General features: G+C 39.4%; 1 protein-coding gene across 1 annotated transcript in view; it reads right to left on the bottom strand.

Moving 5' to 3' along the window:
• LOC126185204 (hemicentin-1-like) overlaps positions 1 to 15,397 on the bottom strand; it is a 747,875-nt gene that overhangs the window by 183,225 nt on the left and 549,253 nt on the right. The window contains exon 42 of the mRNA XM_049928085.1: positions 10,525 to 10,709. Within this exon, the coding sequence (XP_049784042.1) occupies positions 10,525 to 10,709 (185 nt within the window). The remainder of the gene's footprint in view (positions 1 to 10,524; positions 10,710 to 15,397) is intronic.

The raw sequence follows: 15,397 nt of genomic DNA, 5'->3' as shown, positions 1-15,397 counted from the left end.
ATGTGACACCATCTTTCAGTGGTCACAGGTTGCTCTTCTGAAATGTGGTTACACTTTGCACTTTTTCTCCCAACAGTAATAAGCAAATATTGTGTCTTAGGAGCTAACTCTTTATATGTATAATAATGCAGAATTATTTGTGGCAAACCATTTTCAGTGTATGTGCAATAAATGTAATAAAGAGACTTACATGATTCCTCCACAGAGGTTAAAGTATTATTCCAAAAATACAGAGTATATGCCCATAAAAATCCTTAACAAATTAAAAGGGGAACTTCCACAGCATGGATTTAGTAGTGAAAAAAATTACAGTCCATCCTAGTGCACAAATGCTTTTTTCAATGGCATATTATTTATGCCCTTAAGTGGCCACACAGGGTGTTCAGAACACCCCAGTCATCCTTATTGATGGATTATTACATAATGGATAGGAGTATAATGTCATGTTCTTTGGTATCTTTCTAGGATGTAGTATCAAAGCTTTGAGTAACAATGGAATCTACAGTGGAAGCACAAGTTCCAGGAAAACATGCAACAATGTGTCTTGGGGTGTTGTCGGCACCCCGCACGACTCTTTATATTGGAGTGCTGTGAGAAAGCGCACAGTTGTGTTCCATAGCAGCTGCTTGTATTTTGTCACTCTGTGCAGTTAAAACACCTATGGACCATTACGAAATAGAACAAGAAAGAGTGCAGTAGTTTATGGAAGAGGTCTTAGATGAAACTTTTGAAGGAGGAGAAGAGGAAGAGGAGGGAACAGACAGTTGTGAAGTTAACTCTCTCCACAGTGACATGGAAATGTAGGATGAAGACAACCTGGAACTGGAACCACAAGTAAGTGCAGTGGATAATGAAAGCAAGCATTTTTTTATTTTTTTAAATTTAATTTAATTTTATTTTTTAATTGGAAAGGATAAGGTTACAGAATGGATGAAAAGTTGTCCTGGCCATAACAAAAGAACTAGAAGTGTAGACATAGGTGTGAAAGCTATCAAAAAATCTGTGAAAACTGCTGTGGACTGTTTTTAGATATTTATAAATGATGTTATAATTATAATGATTACATCAAGCACAAATATTTACATACAACACACTGCATCAAATTTCACAAGAGACCGTGATGCCAAACCAACAAATGAGGAAGAAACCAAATCTCTTCTGGGTCTGTTGATACTGGATGGGCATTACAGAGCAGGACAACAAAATCTGGAAGAGTTATGGGACACAAGTAGTTTTGGAATTGCAATATATCATTCAACAATGAGTTTACGGTGCTTTCGTTTTTTGTTGCGTTGTTTGAGATTTGATGATATTAGAGACAGACCACAATGTAGAGAACTTGATCACCTAGCTGCATTGAATTATTCATGTCAAACTGTGTCAGTAGTTATACTGTGTCTGAATATATGTCAGTGGATGAACAACTGGTTGCATTTAGAGGCAAACACAGTTTCTGACAGTATACACCAAGCAAGCCTGCGAAATATGGTTTCTGCTAATACATATTTTTTTCTCTAATTCAATATTGCTATACAAGTAACTTGTGGCATATGTACTGATATTCCAGAAGTGTGATTAGGCTTCCCCCCATTTAGATTCATTGTTCAGTTTATTCTTCTCACTGTACTGATTTAACTGATACCATTAATTTGGCAATACAACATGTTAATTAAAATTTAAAGTTAATTAAAGTTAGTGCTATAGTTTGATGGATGTAAAACTTTGTGAGCCAATCAGCATAATTCCATATAATGACCCACACCAACAGAAATCTGCACATTCTAAATTTCTTGAAAAGTACTTTAAATTATCAGAAACTAATAACTGAAGCAATAATTAGCATTCAAATTCATAAGCAGCCACATTTTCTAAATTAATGTGCACACACTTGAAAGCCATGCATATTAGCAGTGTGTTGTCATCTGTGAGAGTGCACCGCAAAAGAGCAATACTCTGAACTTCTGATAGTGCCCTCCATGGGTGAGTGCCTATTTAAACCCTGCCATGGTAGCTTATGCTCAGTTACCATACTATTACTGCTTGCATACATTTGCCTTATCTCATTGTGTTCAGTGTATGTTATGGTGATTGGTGTACTGACATTCTTGGTTGTGTCACAATGCAAGTGACAAGGAGTGTGGGATTGTTCTCTGCATGAATTTCAGTCTTCAGTTGGTTCTCTGTTGTGTCTACGATATCTGACAGTGCTACTGATGAGCTTTTATGCCAGCTGGTTGATCAGCAATGGGTTCTTAATGTGGCACTGCAGCATAATGGTCATCAGGAGGAGGCATTATCCACAGCACAACAGACTCAAACCCAGGTATTGCAAATGCTTCTCTCTGGTTTGGCCAGTTCAGGTCTGTCTCAATCTGTGTTGCCTGCTGCATCATACCTTGCATCTCCTGTTTTGCCTGTTGGTAACTGGGTCGTTTATACCCCACTGTTTCTGGCTTACAATGAGTCTTTTGAAGAATGGGAAGCCTACAAAAAATGGTTGTGGCAGCATTTTCATGCATTTGGATTAACTGATATATCCCTAGGCCATGCTTTCTTTTGTGTTGGTTATCACCTTGTGTGTATGAACTTCTTTGCCAACTGTCCCCCCTGCATGATTTGTCTTCATTCTCTCTTCATAACATGTGTGACCTTCTTTTGAAATATTACTGTAAACAGACTCAAGTTAATGCCACACAAGCTGAGTTCTACTGGCGTCAAAAGAAAATGGAACATTCCTACGACTTGGGCAGCTGAGCTTCTTGGTTTAAGCTATCATTGTCACTTGTCACTGATGTACATAAGGAGTCATATGTCAACCAAATGCTTTGTGATGCAATTATTCAGTTGGCCGCCGTTTGTGAGGTTCGTATGTGGACCCTTCAATGTGAAACCCCCCCCCCTCTCCTACGTTCTGACTATTGCACAATTGTTATGGTTCTGAAGGCTGCTGGTACTCAAACTGAATCACAGTGTGAGGTTGCAGAAGTTCAACCTGTTCGTCAGATGGTTCACGGGGGGACGATATGGTGGCAGCAGTCTGCGGGCAAGCAAAACATCATGGCAGCCGGTCAACCTCACTGCGGCAGCCATTGCTGCAACAACAGCACAGCAAGCCTGGTAATAAACAACAACATAAGTGCTCTATGCTTCCCTCTTGTCTGTCATGTTTTGTCACTCATGATAGGCCAGATTGTCCTAAGTGGTGGATCGTTTGCTGCCAGTGTAACAAAACAGGCCACATTGCTCCTGCTTGTAACAAAAAATTCCAACAGCCTTTTGCAGATGCCGGCATGGAAGTCAAATGTTTATTGGCAATCTCTGTTGTCAACAGAAAGCTTTTTATTGATATCAAGGTTTATCTCAATGTTTTGCACATGCAAGTCAACACTAGTACTGCTGTGTCATTACTCAACTAGAAAATGTACATGGAGTTCTCCTCCTTTAGTGCCAATGTCACACACGTTAGTCACCTACAATAAACAAAGCATTCCAATATTAGATAGTTTCTCGGCCCCAGTCACATATAAATCTGTGGTTCATCCATTGACTTTTCTGGTGGTGAAAAATAGGTGCACTGACAATTTGTTTGGTATGGACATGTTTAACCTTTTTGGGGTTACTATTTTTGATGAAGTCAATCTCATCTCTAATCAAGTGCCTTACACATAGCTTGATTCTTTATGTTCTGAATTTTCTGCCATGTTTTCTGCAGGTTTGGTTTGTGCCAATAATTTCAAAGCCCACATTACCAGGAAACCTTCAGTCACACCCTGTTTCTTTCAGGCTCATCCAGTGCCAATGGCACTCAGTGACCAAGTCAACACAGAGCATGACTGCCTCATTGCCTGTGGGGTCATCCAACTGATGGCATCCAGCTAATAGGTTCCCCTTAGTCATTCTCAAGAAGTCGTCAGGATGGTTACACCTTTGCAGCGATTTCAAAGTTTCTGTTAATGTTCAGTCTATCACTTAGACATATAACTTGCCGCACTCTCATGAGCTCATGAGCTAAGCTCTTTGGTGGTCAGTGGTTTTCCAAAATCAACCTCTACAATGCATATTTGCAGCTTCCCATTGGTACCGACTCTCAAAGGCTCTTGGTCATTAACACACCTTTTGGTTTGTATCAGCACTTACAGTTACCATTTGTTGTGACCAGTACCCTATCAATTTTTCAGTGGGTTCTTGAACAGCTCATGAGGTCTGTGCCTGGCTGTGCCAACTATCTTGATGATATTGTGGTCTCTGACTCCTCCACTGCTGAACATCTCAACCACTTATGTATGCTCTTTTTGGTGTTACAGGACTCCGCATCAAAATGCAATTTGGGAAAGAACCACTTCTTTCAGCCTTCTCTTGTTATCTTGGGTTCAGGGTCTCTAGTGCTGGCATGAAACCCCTTTGTCAGAATGTCTCTGCCATTTTGGTCTTTCCATGTCCTACGTCGGTCATGGAACTCCAGGTTTTCTTAGGTAAGATTGCTTATTATCATCAGTTTTTCCGAGGGGCGGCATCAGTTGCACAACCGTTACATGCCTTGCTGCATAGGGGGATGTTATTCCCCAGCATGGGCTGGAGGTGGTATTAGCTCATAAATATTCTGATGGCTCCAAGTGACCTACTGCATACGTGTCAAAGACACTTAATTCGCCTGAGATTAGATATTCACAAATAGAGAAAGAAGCCATTGCCATTGTTTATTCATTAAATAAGTTACATGTTTCCCTGTATGGTGTAAAATTCCATCTGACCATGGATCACAGCCCCTCAGCATCATTGCCAAATAAAGCAGAACATTGCCTTCAATGTTGGGCGCTGTTCCTCTCTCAGTACAGCTATGAGATGCATTTCTGCCCCATGGCTAAACACACAAATGCTGACACGCTCTCCCGTGTTCTGATCAGTCTGAACCCAGTTTTAATTGGGAGGAGTTACTCTTTTTCTATGTTGATGTAGGTGCTCAACAAACTGTCAATATTTTTACAATCATTACCACTTGGGTTGCACAGGCTAGTGCTATCAATCCAATTTTATGGAAAGCAATACATTGCACACAACATGACTGGCCTGAGGCACCTCCATCGCAGGCATCTGACCCTCTCCATAACAAGTATGTGTTTCGGCATTGTATCTCTGTCATTGATGGTGTTCTGCTCCTTGATACAGACTATTCAACTCCTCTGTTCAGAGATCCTGCAATTGCTGCATGCTGATCAATAGGGGACATAATGCATCAAGGCATTAGTCGCATTCTCTCAGTACCCGTGTGTTGTTCATTGCCCATCAACTTCAGCCTTTGCCTCTGTGGTGGTCCCATCAAAATTTTTTTCATCGAAGGACTTCCAGCAACATTGGTCTCTGACAACAGCCCTTAGTTTGTGTTGCAGGAGTTTGCCTCCTTACGCATTGCCAGTGGGATTCACCACATTTTCGCCCTACCCTTCCACCTGCAGTCCAACGGACAGGCTGAAAGATAAGTTAGAACATTCAAACTGCAAATGAAAAAATTGTGACTTGGTCTCTGTCCATCATTGCCTTGGATCAGTTTCTGTCTTCCTATCTGTTCATGCCATTCGGCAACAACAGCCCTGCTGAACTGCTCCATGGTCCATGGGTGTCAACCACAGATGCTCCTGCATCACCTCCGGCTCAGCCAGGTATGCCAACTCGTAGAGCCATTATCCAGTTTCTAGCCTGGGGAGGCTGTCTGGCCACTTGGTTTGGTCATCACCCAAAGTGGACTCCCACCATCATCTCCCAATGCCGTGGTTGCTATCTCTGCAATGTCCGTAACGAGGAGGGCCTCTGTGCACATTGTTACGATCAGTTGCCCATGCGCCTGGATGACCAGATGACCCTGGCCAGGACTCCAATGTCACCACACCAGTCTGCATCACTCAATGGATCACCTGATGTGGCTGGATCCCTGCCATGGCATATGAGTGGATGAACCTGGTGCAGCTTCTCCATTACCCCTACCAGTACCGATGCAGGCGCCATCCACACCAGAGCCATCTCCCCATCACAGGCACCAAATGCAGGGGCTCACCACCACCAGACCCTGGACCTGAAGTGGACATGGAGCTCATACCAACGTTAGCCATCCTACCATATGGCTTTATATGAGAAAGTGGTCTGCAACATTGCCCATACCCCAAGTACTTCAGACTGTATGCCCCAGTATCAGTGACTCATCTCAGCCAGAACCTTGCAGAGGAAGATGGCATGGAGATCTTGTGAATCCAAGCTATTCCCCAAGGGAAGAGGAATTAAGCAATTCATGCACACTTGAAAGCTGTGCACATTAGCAGTGTGTTGTCATCCACAAGAGTGCGCTGTGAAAGAGCAATACTGTGCAGTTTTGACACAGCCCACCACAGGTAAGTACCTATTTAACTCTTGCTGTGCTGTGCTCATGCTCTGTTATCATGTTACTACTGCTTGGATACATTTGCCTTAACTTACTGTGTTCAGAGTATGTTATGGTGGTTGGTGTACATGCCATGGTCTAATAAAGTCGTACCAGCATTCTTGGTTGTGTTTTGTATCCAAGGTAAAATGTTTTCCATGATACAATTTCGCCATAACTACTGTCAAATTCTGACTTTTGACCATCTAATTTTTTTACCGTAATTTTTCTGTACAATATAACAAATAAAGCATTGATTAATGAAGTCACTATTTAATTATTTCATGTAATTTACTATAATTTGCAATATGGTGCTTCTACATGTAATCAAAGGTATTCACAATGTCCACAAGAGTGCGCTGTGAAAGAGCAATACTGTGCAGTTTTGACACAGCCCACCACAGGTAAGTACCTATTTAACTCTTGCTGTGCTGTGCTCATGCTCTGTTATCATGTTACTACTGCTTGGATACATTTGCCTTAACTTATTGTGTTCAGAGTATGTTATGGTGGTTGGTGTACATGCCACGGTCTAATACAGTTGTACCAGCATTCTTGGTTGTGTTTTGTATCCAAGGTAAAATGTTTTCCATGATACAATTTCGCCATAACTACTGTCAAATTCTGACTTTTGACCATCTAATTTTTTTACCATAATTTTTCTGTACAATATAACAAATAAAGCATTGATTAATGAAGTCACTATTTAATTATTTCATGTAATTTACTATAATTTGCAATATGGTGCTTCTACATGTAATCAAAGGGATTCACAATGTGTAAGAATAATAGTGCCCATGTGTTTTTCTAAATTTCTGGGCAGTGACATTTTTTATAAGTCAAAATCACATTAGTTCTTCTATGAGGTTCGTTAAAATGAAACCTGGCGAGTGCGTATACCTTTGCCTTACATGGAAGGTGGCACCACGTAACTGCAGATATGATAGAGAGACTGATGTGTGCGCACCATTTAATGTTGCATAGTGCCAGTGTGGTTTCATGCCAAAGAGAAGGTGGTCACACAAGTTATCGTTTACTACTGAACATGCAGGCAAGTAAGCAGAAACAATGAGAAGTGATTCAAGTTTTAGCGGTGGAGGAAGGTGGTGTCTCATGAAATGTACTGACGGATGAAGGCTGTGTATGGCAAATGCAATCTGGATCGTTCAAGTGTTGTGGAATGGTGTAAATGATTCCTTAAAGGGGAACGAATCACTGGAAGACGATGCTGGTCCTGGACAGGCTCATTGTGTCATCACACTGGAAATTGTTGCAGTAGTGAATGCTCTAGTCTTGGACAACTGCAGAATCACCACGGATAAGATCCATCAGTTATTGGGTATTAGTGTGGGCACTGCCCACACCATAATGCATCAACCTTGAAATTTCAAAAAATCTGTGCGCACTGGGTTCCCCACCAAATGACCGCCGAACAGTGCAATGCTCAAATGGCACTGTCTTTGAGACATTTGCAACGTTAGCATGAGGAGGAATAAGGCTTTCTGTCACATACTGTCACAGGTGATGAAACACAGTGTCACCATTTTGAACTGGAAAGCAAGCATCAGAGCAAGCAATGGAAACATGGAATTTCACCACCTCCAAAGAAATCAAAGGCCATGCCCAGCAGTTCTGGTAAGGTCATGATATCCTTCTTTTTGACCACAAGAGCCCACTGCTTGTCGAGTTCCTGAAATGGAGAGGCACCATCAATGCCCACTGTTATCAAGCCTACAGAACCTTAGATGAGCTATCAAGTCAAAATGCTGAGGCATGTTGTCCAATAGCGTTATCCTCCTGCATGATAACACGGCAAATGCAGTGAAGATGACATTGCAGTGCTTTCAGTGGGAAACACTGGAACTTCCACTGTACAGTCACAATCTTTCACCATGTGACTTTCAGGTGTTTGGACCTATAAAACAAGCTATTCACTGACATTGATTCTCAGTAGACCATGAAATGTGTGACTGGGTCCAGGCCTGGATCCAACAGCTGCCTACTAGCTTCTTCAAGTATGGAATCGACCAGCTAGTGTTGCAGTGGGATAAATGAGTCAATAGTTTTGGCGACTATTTTTGAGTATATGTCCTGTGTATATCTACATTTTTGAGTTAATAAAATTGTTATCATCACTTTACGCTAGTGAGTGGGTTTCATTTGAATGTCCCTTATAGTTCACCAAAAACAGTGAAGTCCCCACACAGCTGATTTTCAAAGCATAATGTAAGTTATGAAACAAAAATTTGTTCTTACACCTCTCTATAAGTAGTTGGACATCACTCAAAATTGGCTGTTTGTTGTTAGAATGCCAATGAGTAAGACCTATGTCACGTGCAATCTTGGTGCTGGCTAACGAGACAGTCATGTATGTTCAATAAAAGAAAATATGCACACCAACACCAACGAAACTCAAGAAATTAATATGTAAAGACTTCTGAACGATTTCTGTAACTCAAATGAAGGAATATTTTAATTGAACTGTGTTGTAATTAACAAAAGTCAGGAATGTTATTGTCATTGGAACTAGTGATTGTTGGACATGGAGATTTTTACTGTGGACTGGATTAAATGAAGTATCAGTGTGTAATCCTTTGCAATAAATTATTAAAAGACAGTGCTAAATGCAAACTGTGACCTTTTTGTGTAAATGTGAAATGTGTTTTTGCTCCACTAAACAATAATTAACTTTACCACTGTTACTGTAGTGTTGATCTGGTTGAATATGCTAAAATTTGTTTTTGTTGACAAACTTGTCACTGTTCTTAATAATCAAACTTAGTGAATAATAAATGTGTTAATGCAGTCTAAATCATGGTGTTGTGTACATATTTGAACAACAACCATCCCACACTCATTTAGACTTTCAATTTTGCAGTGATTGAGATTGGTGCTACCAAGAAGAGACTATGAGGATCAGATCAGTTTCTTTACAACATTCTTGAAGTTCCCATGCCCACCTATGTTGCTTTACAGAGTGGGCAAGCTTCCAAACCCCACATTCTGTGATGATGTCACTGGGTCAATATGGGAACACTTATGGGTCATCTGATGTGGAACCCCCTGTTCAAAAATGTGCATTGAGTTGAGTGCTCCAAAGCATTTGTGCCTGCACCAACACTGTACTCTGTCATTGTATCTGCCACAGATCACCACCTATGTTGCTTTACAGAGTGGGCAAGCTTCCAAACCCCACATTCTGTGATGAGACATGGACATGCAGCATTTTATTATATACTCAGGGTTTCTCCATCCTTCAATTATATTCCATCTGACCAGCTTTGCCATTTCCAGATGTTTTTTCCTCACCGCCAGGCCATAACAATCTGCTTTTTATCAAACTTGTTTATGCCTTTGGTCTTCCCCATATGCAGCCTACATTGTCACTAGAATGATTCCTCATTTATCTCTGCTCCACTTATATACTTTCTTTAACACATTGTGTCATGTAACACCCCCAGACAGCATTCAGTTTTGTGGTGGGCAGTGGTCACATTGTCTTGGCTCATCATTGTATATAAATGAAGCATTTCTTTATGCAGTACTCCATTGACAAATTTCATAATAAAAGTCTCTTACAGCGTATCTGATGTATTCTCTTTATGGGCATTATGTGTTCAAATTCAAATAGCAAGAAAACTAACACATTATTTACTCATCCATTCTTTTCATATGCTATTTGATGCTTAATTTAAACTTTTGAGCATACTGTAGAAATATGTGGTTTAGTTTGAGCAAAGATTGTGACAATATGAACCAAATAACTACTGGTTGAGTATCACTATTCGCTGGGAAATGAATAATGTGCTCATGTTTTGACTGTTGCCCCCCCCCCCCCCCCCCCCCCAGTCTTCTGAATTTTCAAAACAAGCTCCTGCAAAGTGATTGCACTTTTAGCACAATTTCATTTATTTCACAGTATGAAGCTGCACTGAATTCAGAATTATTTTTTTCAGAAGGTTCTCATATCTCACAATAAAGGTCAACCAGAACAGGATTGTGGGGCAGAAGATTCAGACTCTTTTATTTACTATAAAAACAGATGCACACAATACCTTCATCTTGGGTATGTAATGGAAAAAAGAAAATGAAAACTTGTGAGAAACAAAACTAACCAGCCTCCATGGATGGGGCAAGGTGGCTGGTGGCAGTATTCTTCTTGAGTATCTGCTCCTTGGCACTGGTTGCCTCCATAAGCAGGAGTAGGGCTGTCACACCTGCGGTAGCGCTTACGATTTGCTAAGCCACATGATGCAGAACACTCACTCCATTCAGACCACCCACTCCAACCACCATGTACCTTAAAGAACAAAGAAAAACTCAAATGAATATCATATGTAAATTAAAAGGATATAGAAATTTAGTACTGTCTGAAAATTAATAATTAAGTCTAGCAATTTACACAGGGATGCAAACTGCTTGAAGTGTTTACTTAACATTTTCTTGTTTGCCAACCAATTGGTGTTCAAGCAACATGTTTGCACAAAGATCACTCATTGCTATGCAGTTATTGTAAGGGGAAAATAGAACAACAATTAGGTATTAAAGGTAATATCACGTGTAAGGGACAACAGGTGGAACAAACACAACTACAAGAAGGTACAGCACTATACAAAAATTATTAACAGCACTTGATATGCTCTCAGAAATCCAACAGTAAATTACATCATGGAGCTAAATGCTTATGGCTGACATGCACATGTGATAGTGGCTGACATGTACAGACATGTAATATCAGTATGTAGAAGAAGATAAGAGCATCTACTACCTCAGCATTGAAACATAAATAACAGGACTAGCACCAACATTGACAACAAAATTTGATATTGTTCATTCATCAAAACAATGACAAAGAAAATAGCTCACAAGGAGACAAAAATTAATCCAAATTCTCTATCAGTAGAGAAATGATGGACATATAATGATGAGGAATGACCAAACAGCCAATAATCAAATTCTAGAGAACTACTAAAAATGAACCATAGCCGGTAACACATCAAAGAGGGGAACTAAGATGGGAGAAAACAAATAAGAAAGCAATATGTCTAACTTTCAATATTCAGTTTTTGTACTCATTTGTGTTGTGATTGTTACTTAACCCAATCTGCATTTGTTTCAAAAATCTAGCATGACATGTAAAAACATTAGAGAGTAAATAACAAATGTCTTAAGTGTGATCAGTCACTAGTTATATGGAGAAGATAAGAAAGAAGATTAGGGTTTAATGATGTGTTAACAATGGGGTATAAGAGACTGAGCTCAAATATGGAATGGACAAGAACAGGAAAGGAAATCAAAAATTCCTTTTATAAAGAAACTATCTAATCACTAGCCTTAAGTGATAAGAGATCTTTCAGAAAATTTAATATCTGAATGGATTTTATGGGTAAGATGGCACTAAAATACTTTAATACTAATTTAAATGAATAAAACCAAAAATTTTGAGCCTGAAACTTGTGAAGTTAAATCGTGTACTAATTTATCATTTGTATTTCTGAACTTAATATGATCACTAAATAGGAATGCTGAACATAGCACCAAATTATTGTACATTAAATAAAGAAAAAGAATGAGCTGCAGCTTCCCTTGTGAAGGGGTACAAAAAAAAAAAAAAAAATTTCTTGTGTTTTGCTATATGGCATTTTGCACCTTTTATTACACCAGTAGAAATTCATGAACATTAATAGCACTAGTCACAGTACTATAGGCTGCAGCTCATAATTTTGACCTATTCATGAATCACTTTGATGACTGGTTAATCTTAATAATATACCATTTCCAAGTAGAGATTTTGACTTACATTTCTAGAGCCATACTAAAGTCAAGTTGGTGTAAGAAGTTCCCTAACAGTTGCAGTGAGCTGGGTGCAGCTCTGTAGATGGATATTGTTTATGCTTGCAGCTGTTTGCACTTTGCAGTTGAAAGCTGGCAACAGTGTTGCCAACTGTCTGGGATGACATTAAGCCAATTGTACTACAGTGGCCTTTCCTTTGTTGTAATCTAATTTTCTTAATAGAGTTTCTAACTAAGGTGATGGAAAGCGGTAAACTACTACCAATAACATTTTATATTTAAATCACACTGTCAGTTCATAACTTCATCAAGAGTACAAATACACATGTCAGCCGTACAAAGCCCTACTACAGACTAGACATGCAGATTGATGATGGGTGGCTCAAGGAAATCAAATAACTACTCAGTGATTGCAAACATTCAACGGGAGGGGCTACCTACAATGTTCATTATAGTGAAGAGGATATCACAAAATGACCACAACTCAACAGTTAAAACCCACATGCCAGTTTTAGCATTAACCATTTCTGGAAGGTTTTTGAAATATTTCGTGTTTGAACGGTTTGTATGTTATGGAATATTCAATGTTTGTATGAATGCTAGCATTCTGGAATATTCAATGTTTGTATAAGTAGCTGTACTCTCCATCCCAGAAGTCAGTTTGGTTCTGGCTGTATGTTGGTGTCAGTAATAAACATGCTTTTAGCGTTGTACTTCACTGATGACTCTACCTTTCTATTTGGACATGTTTTTGGTTTCAACATGACAATATTATGGTATCAGAGAAGTTTCTGGTAATTGATTTTCATTTTACCTGACTAAATGAATTCAGAGTTCATGTTATGAAACACAGGGAGTGTAAACTATGAAACAGAATATTTAGAATAAGGAATAATTACCAAACACAGATCTCACATATAAACAGTCAGCACTGGGTCCACTCTTGGTTTTGCTTTATACAAATTATCTGCCAACATGTATCCAGAAAAACAGGTAAGAGTTCCCGTTACTGATGATGTAAGGATTATAATCAAGTCTAACAGAGTAACTTCAACACTTGAAAATATAAATAATATTTATTGACAACTATGAGTGGTTCTTTAAAGATGGACTACCACTGAACTTAGATGAAACACAACACAAACAATTCTGTATTGTACAAGATGTGATCAAACCACAAGTAATAATGTGAGAGGGTAAATTAGTTAATGAAATTGTATTCTAGAGACTTAGTTGTTTATACTGATAAGACTTGAAGTGGAATTCACATGTTAAAATCTCCTTTAATGCCTATGGTCTCCAGATCTTGCATGAAGAATAATGTCACCTTTGGGAAATTTAAACATCAAAACTTCTACTTACTTTTCCTATTTTCTTTCATTGGTGTCATATGGCATCATATTCTGGGGTACCCTGTTATTGAGGAAGAAAGTGATGCACAGAACCATGTAATAAGGATAATATGTGGTGTCCATTCTAGAACCACTTGTAGACAGCTCTTTAATAAAGTGGGCATACGACAACAGTCTCATACTACATTTACTTACATACAGAGTCTTTTTGTCAACAATCAATCACAGTCCGAAAACAGCAGCAACATTCACAAATATAACACTAGAAGGTGAAATAACTTACACTATCCATCACTCAGCCTTGGTGTGACATAGAAAGAAATGAGGCACACAATCACAAAAATCTTCCACCCCTATCTAGTGAGCTAAAGAATTTAACAGATAATTTAATTAACTTCAAACACAATTCCATATAATAATTTCTGAATATGTACAGTATGGCGTGCGTGCGTGTGTGTGTGTGTGTGTGTGTGTGTGTGTGTGTGTGTGTGTGCGCGCATGCGTGCATGCATGTGGGACATCATGGCTGGAGATAATGATTATGATCCATGGAACACATAAAAAATTAAAAGTGGTTGCTGTTACATCTGTACATGTGTGATCTTGATGGCCACTTTCATGTACCCTCTTTGCAGTTGCATGCTGGAACAATGCAACAACCGATTCAAATTGCTGAGTGTCTATTTCAGCTGTGTAGAAGCATTTCATTCCCACAAACAGCTATGACACAACACAGTCAGTTCTACACAGCATCAAACACACAAGAGCCATGCACCCCCTCAGTCTCTGCAACACATAAAATTATATTTATATAGCACCACACAGGTGGCAAGTGAACCTCAGATATGTTGTGTGTTCCATCATTGTGTCTACTATCATATATGTTTTATGGATAGCTGTGGCTGTATCCACTCTGTTACTGAAGAATTAAAGTCTAATTAGAAAGATCTGCATATGAGAATGTAGTTTTTCGCAGCAACATTCTTGAATAATTGCTTCACAGAGTTCTTGCCATGTAAGATTTGTCAGTCTCAAGCTTTCAATAGCTTCCTCCACCAACACCATCACCATCATCATCAGTAGATTACATCTCAGTAGGCCTCATGAACAAACATTTGATAATGTTTTATAAACAGAAAGGCACTGAGGTGATAAAATTCATTGGATACTTCCTAATATCACATGAGGCATTGTTATCCATAAAGAATCCATTATTCTTTGGGAACATGAAGTTCATGAATGGCTGAAAATGGTCTAAAAATCCATTATTCTTTGGGAACAAGAAGTTCATGAATGGCTGAAAATGGTCTCCAAGTAGCCAAACATAACCATTTCCAGTCAGTTGGACTAGAGGACCCAGTGCATTCAATGTAAACACAGTCCACACCATTACAGAGACATCACCACTTGCACAGTGCCTCGTGGACAACTTGGGTCCATGGTTTTACAAGGTCTGTGCAACACTAGAACACTACCATCTGCTCTTACCAACTGAAATCAGGATGCATCTGACCTGGCCACAGTTTGCCAGTCATCTAGGGTCCAACTGCTATGGTCACAAGCCCAGGACAGAGGCTGCAGGCAATGTCGTGTGGGTAGCAAAGGCACCTGCATTGGTTGTCTGCTGCCATTACCTATTAACACCAAATTTAGCTGCATTTTCCTAATGGATACATTTGTTGTACATCCCACATTGATTTCTGCAGTTATTTCATGCAGTACTGCTTGTCTGTTAGCACTGACAACTCTCCACAAATGCCACTGCTCTTGGTCATTAAGTGAAAGCTGTCACCTACTGCATTGTGTGTGGTGAGAGGTAATGCCTGAAATTTGGTATTATTGC

Source organism: Schistocerca cancellata, chromosome 4 (genome assembly GCF_023864275.1).
Source record: "Schistocerca cancellata isolate TAMUIC-IGC-003103 chromosome 4, iqSchCanc2.1, whole genome shotgun sequence".
Taxonomy (NCBI): Eukaryota; Metazoa; Arthropoda; class Insecta; order Orthoptera; family Acrididae; genus Schistocerca; species Schistocerca cancellata.
This window is presented reverse-complemented; position numbering and strand designations above follow the sequence as displayed.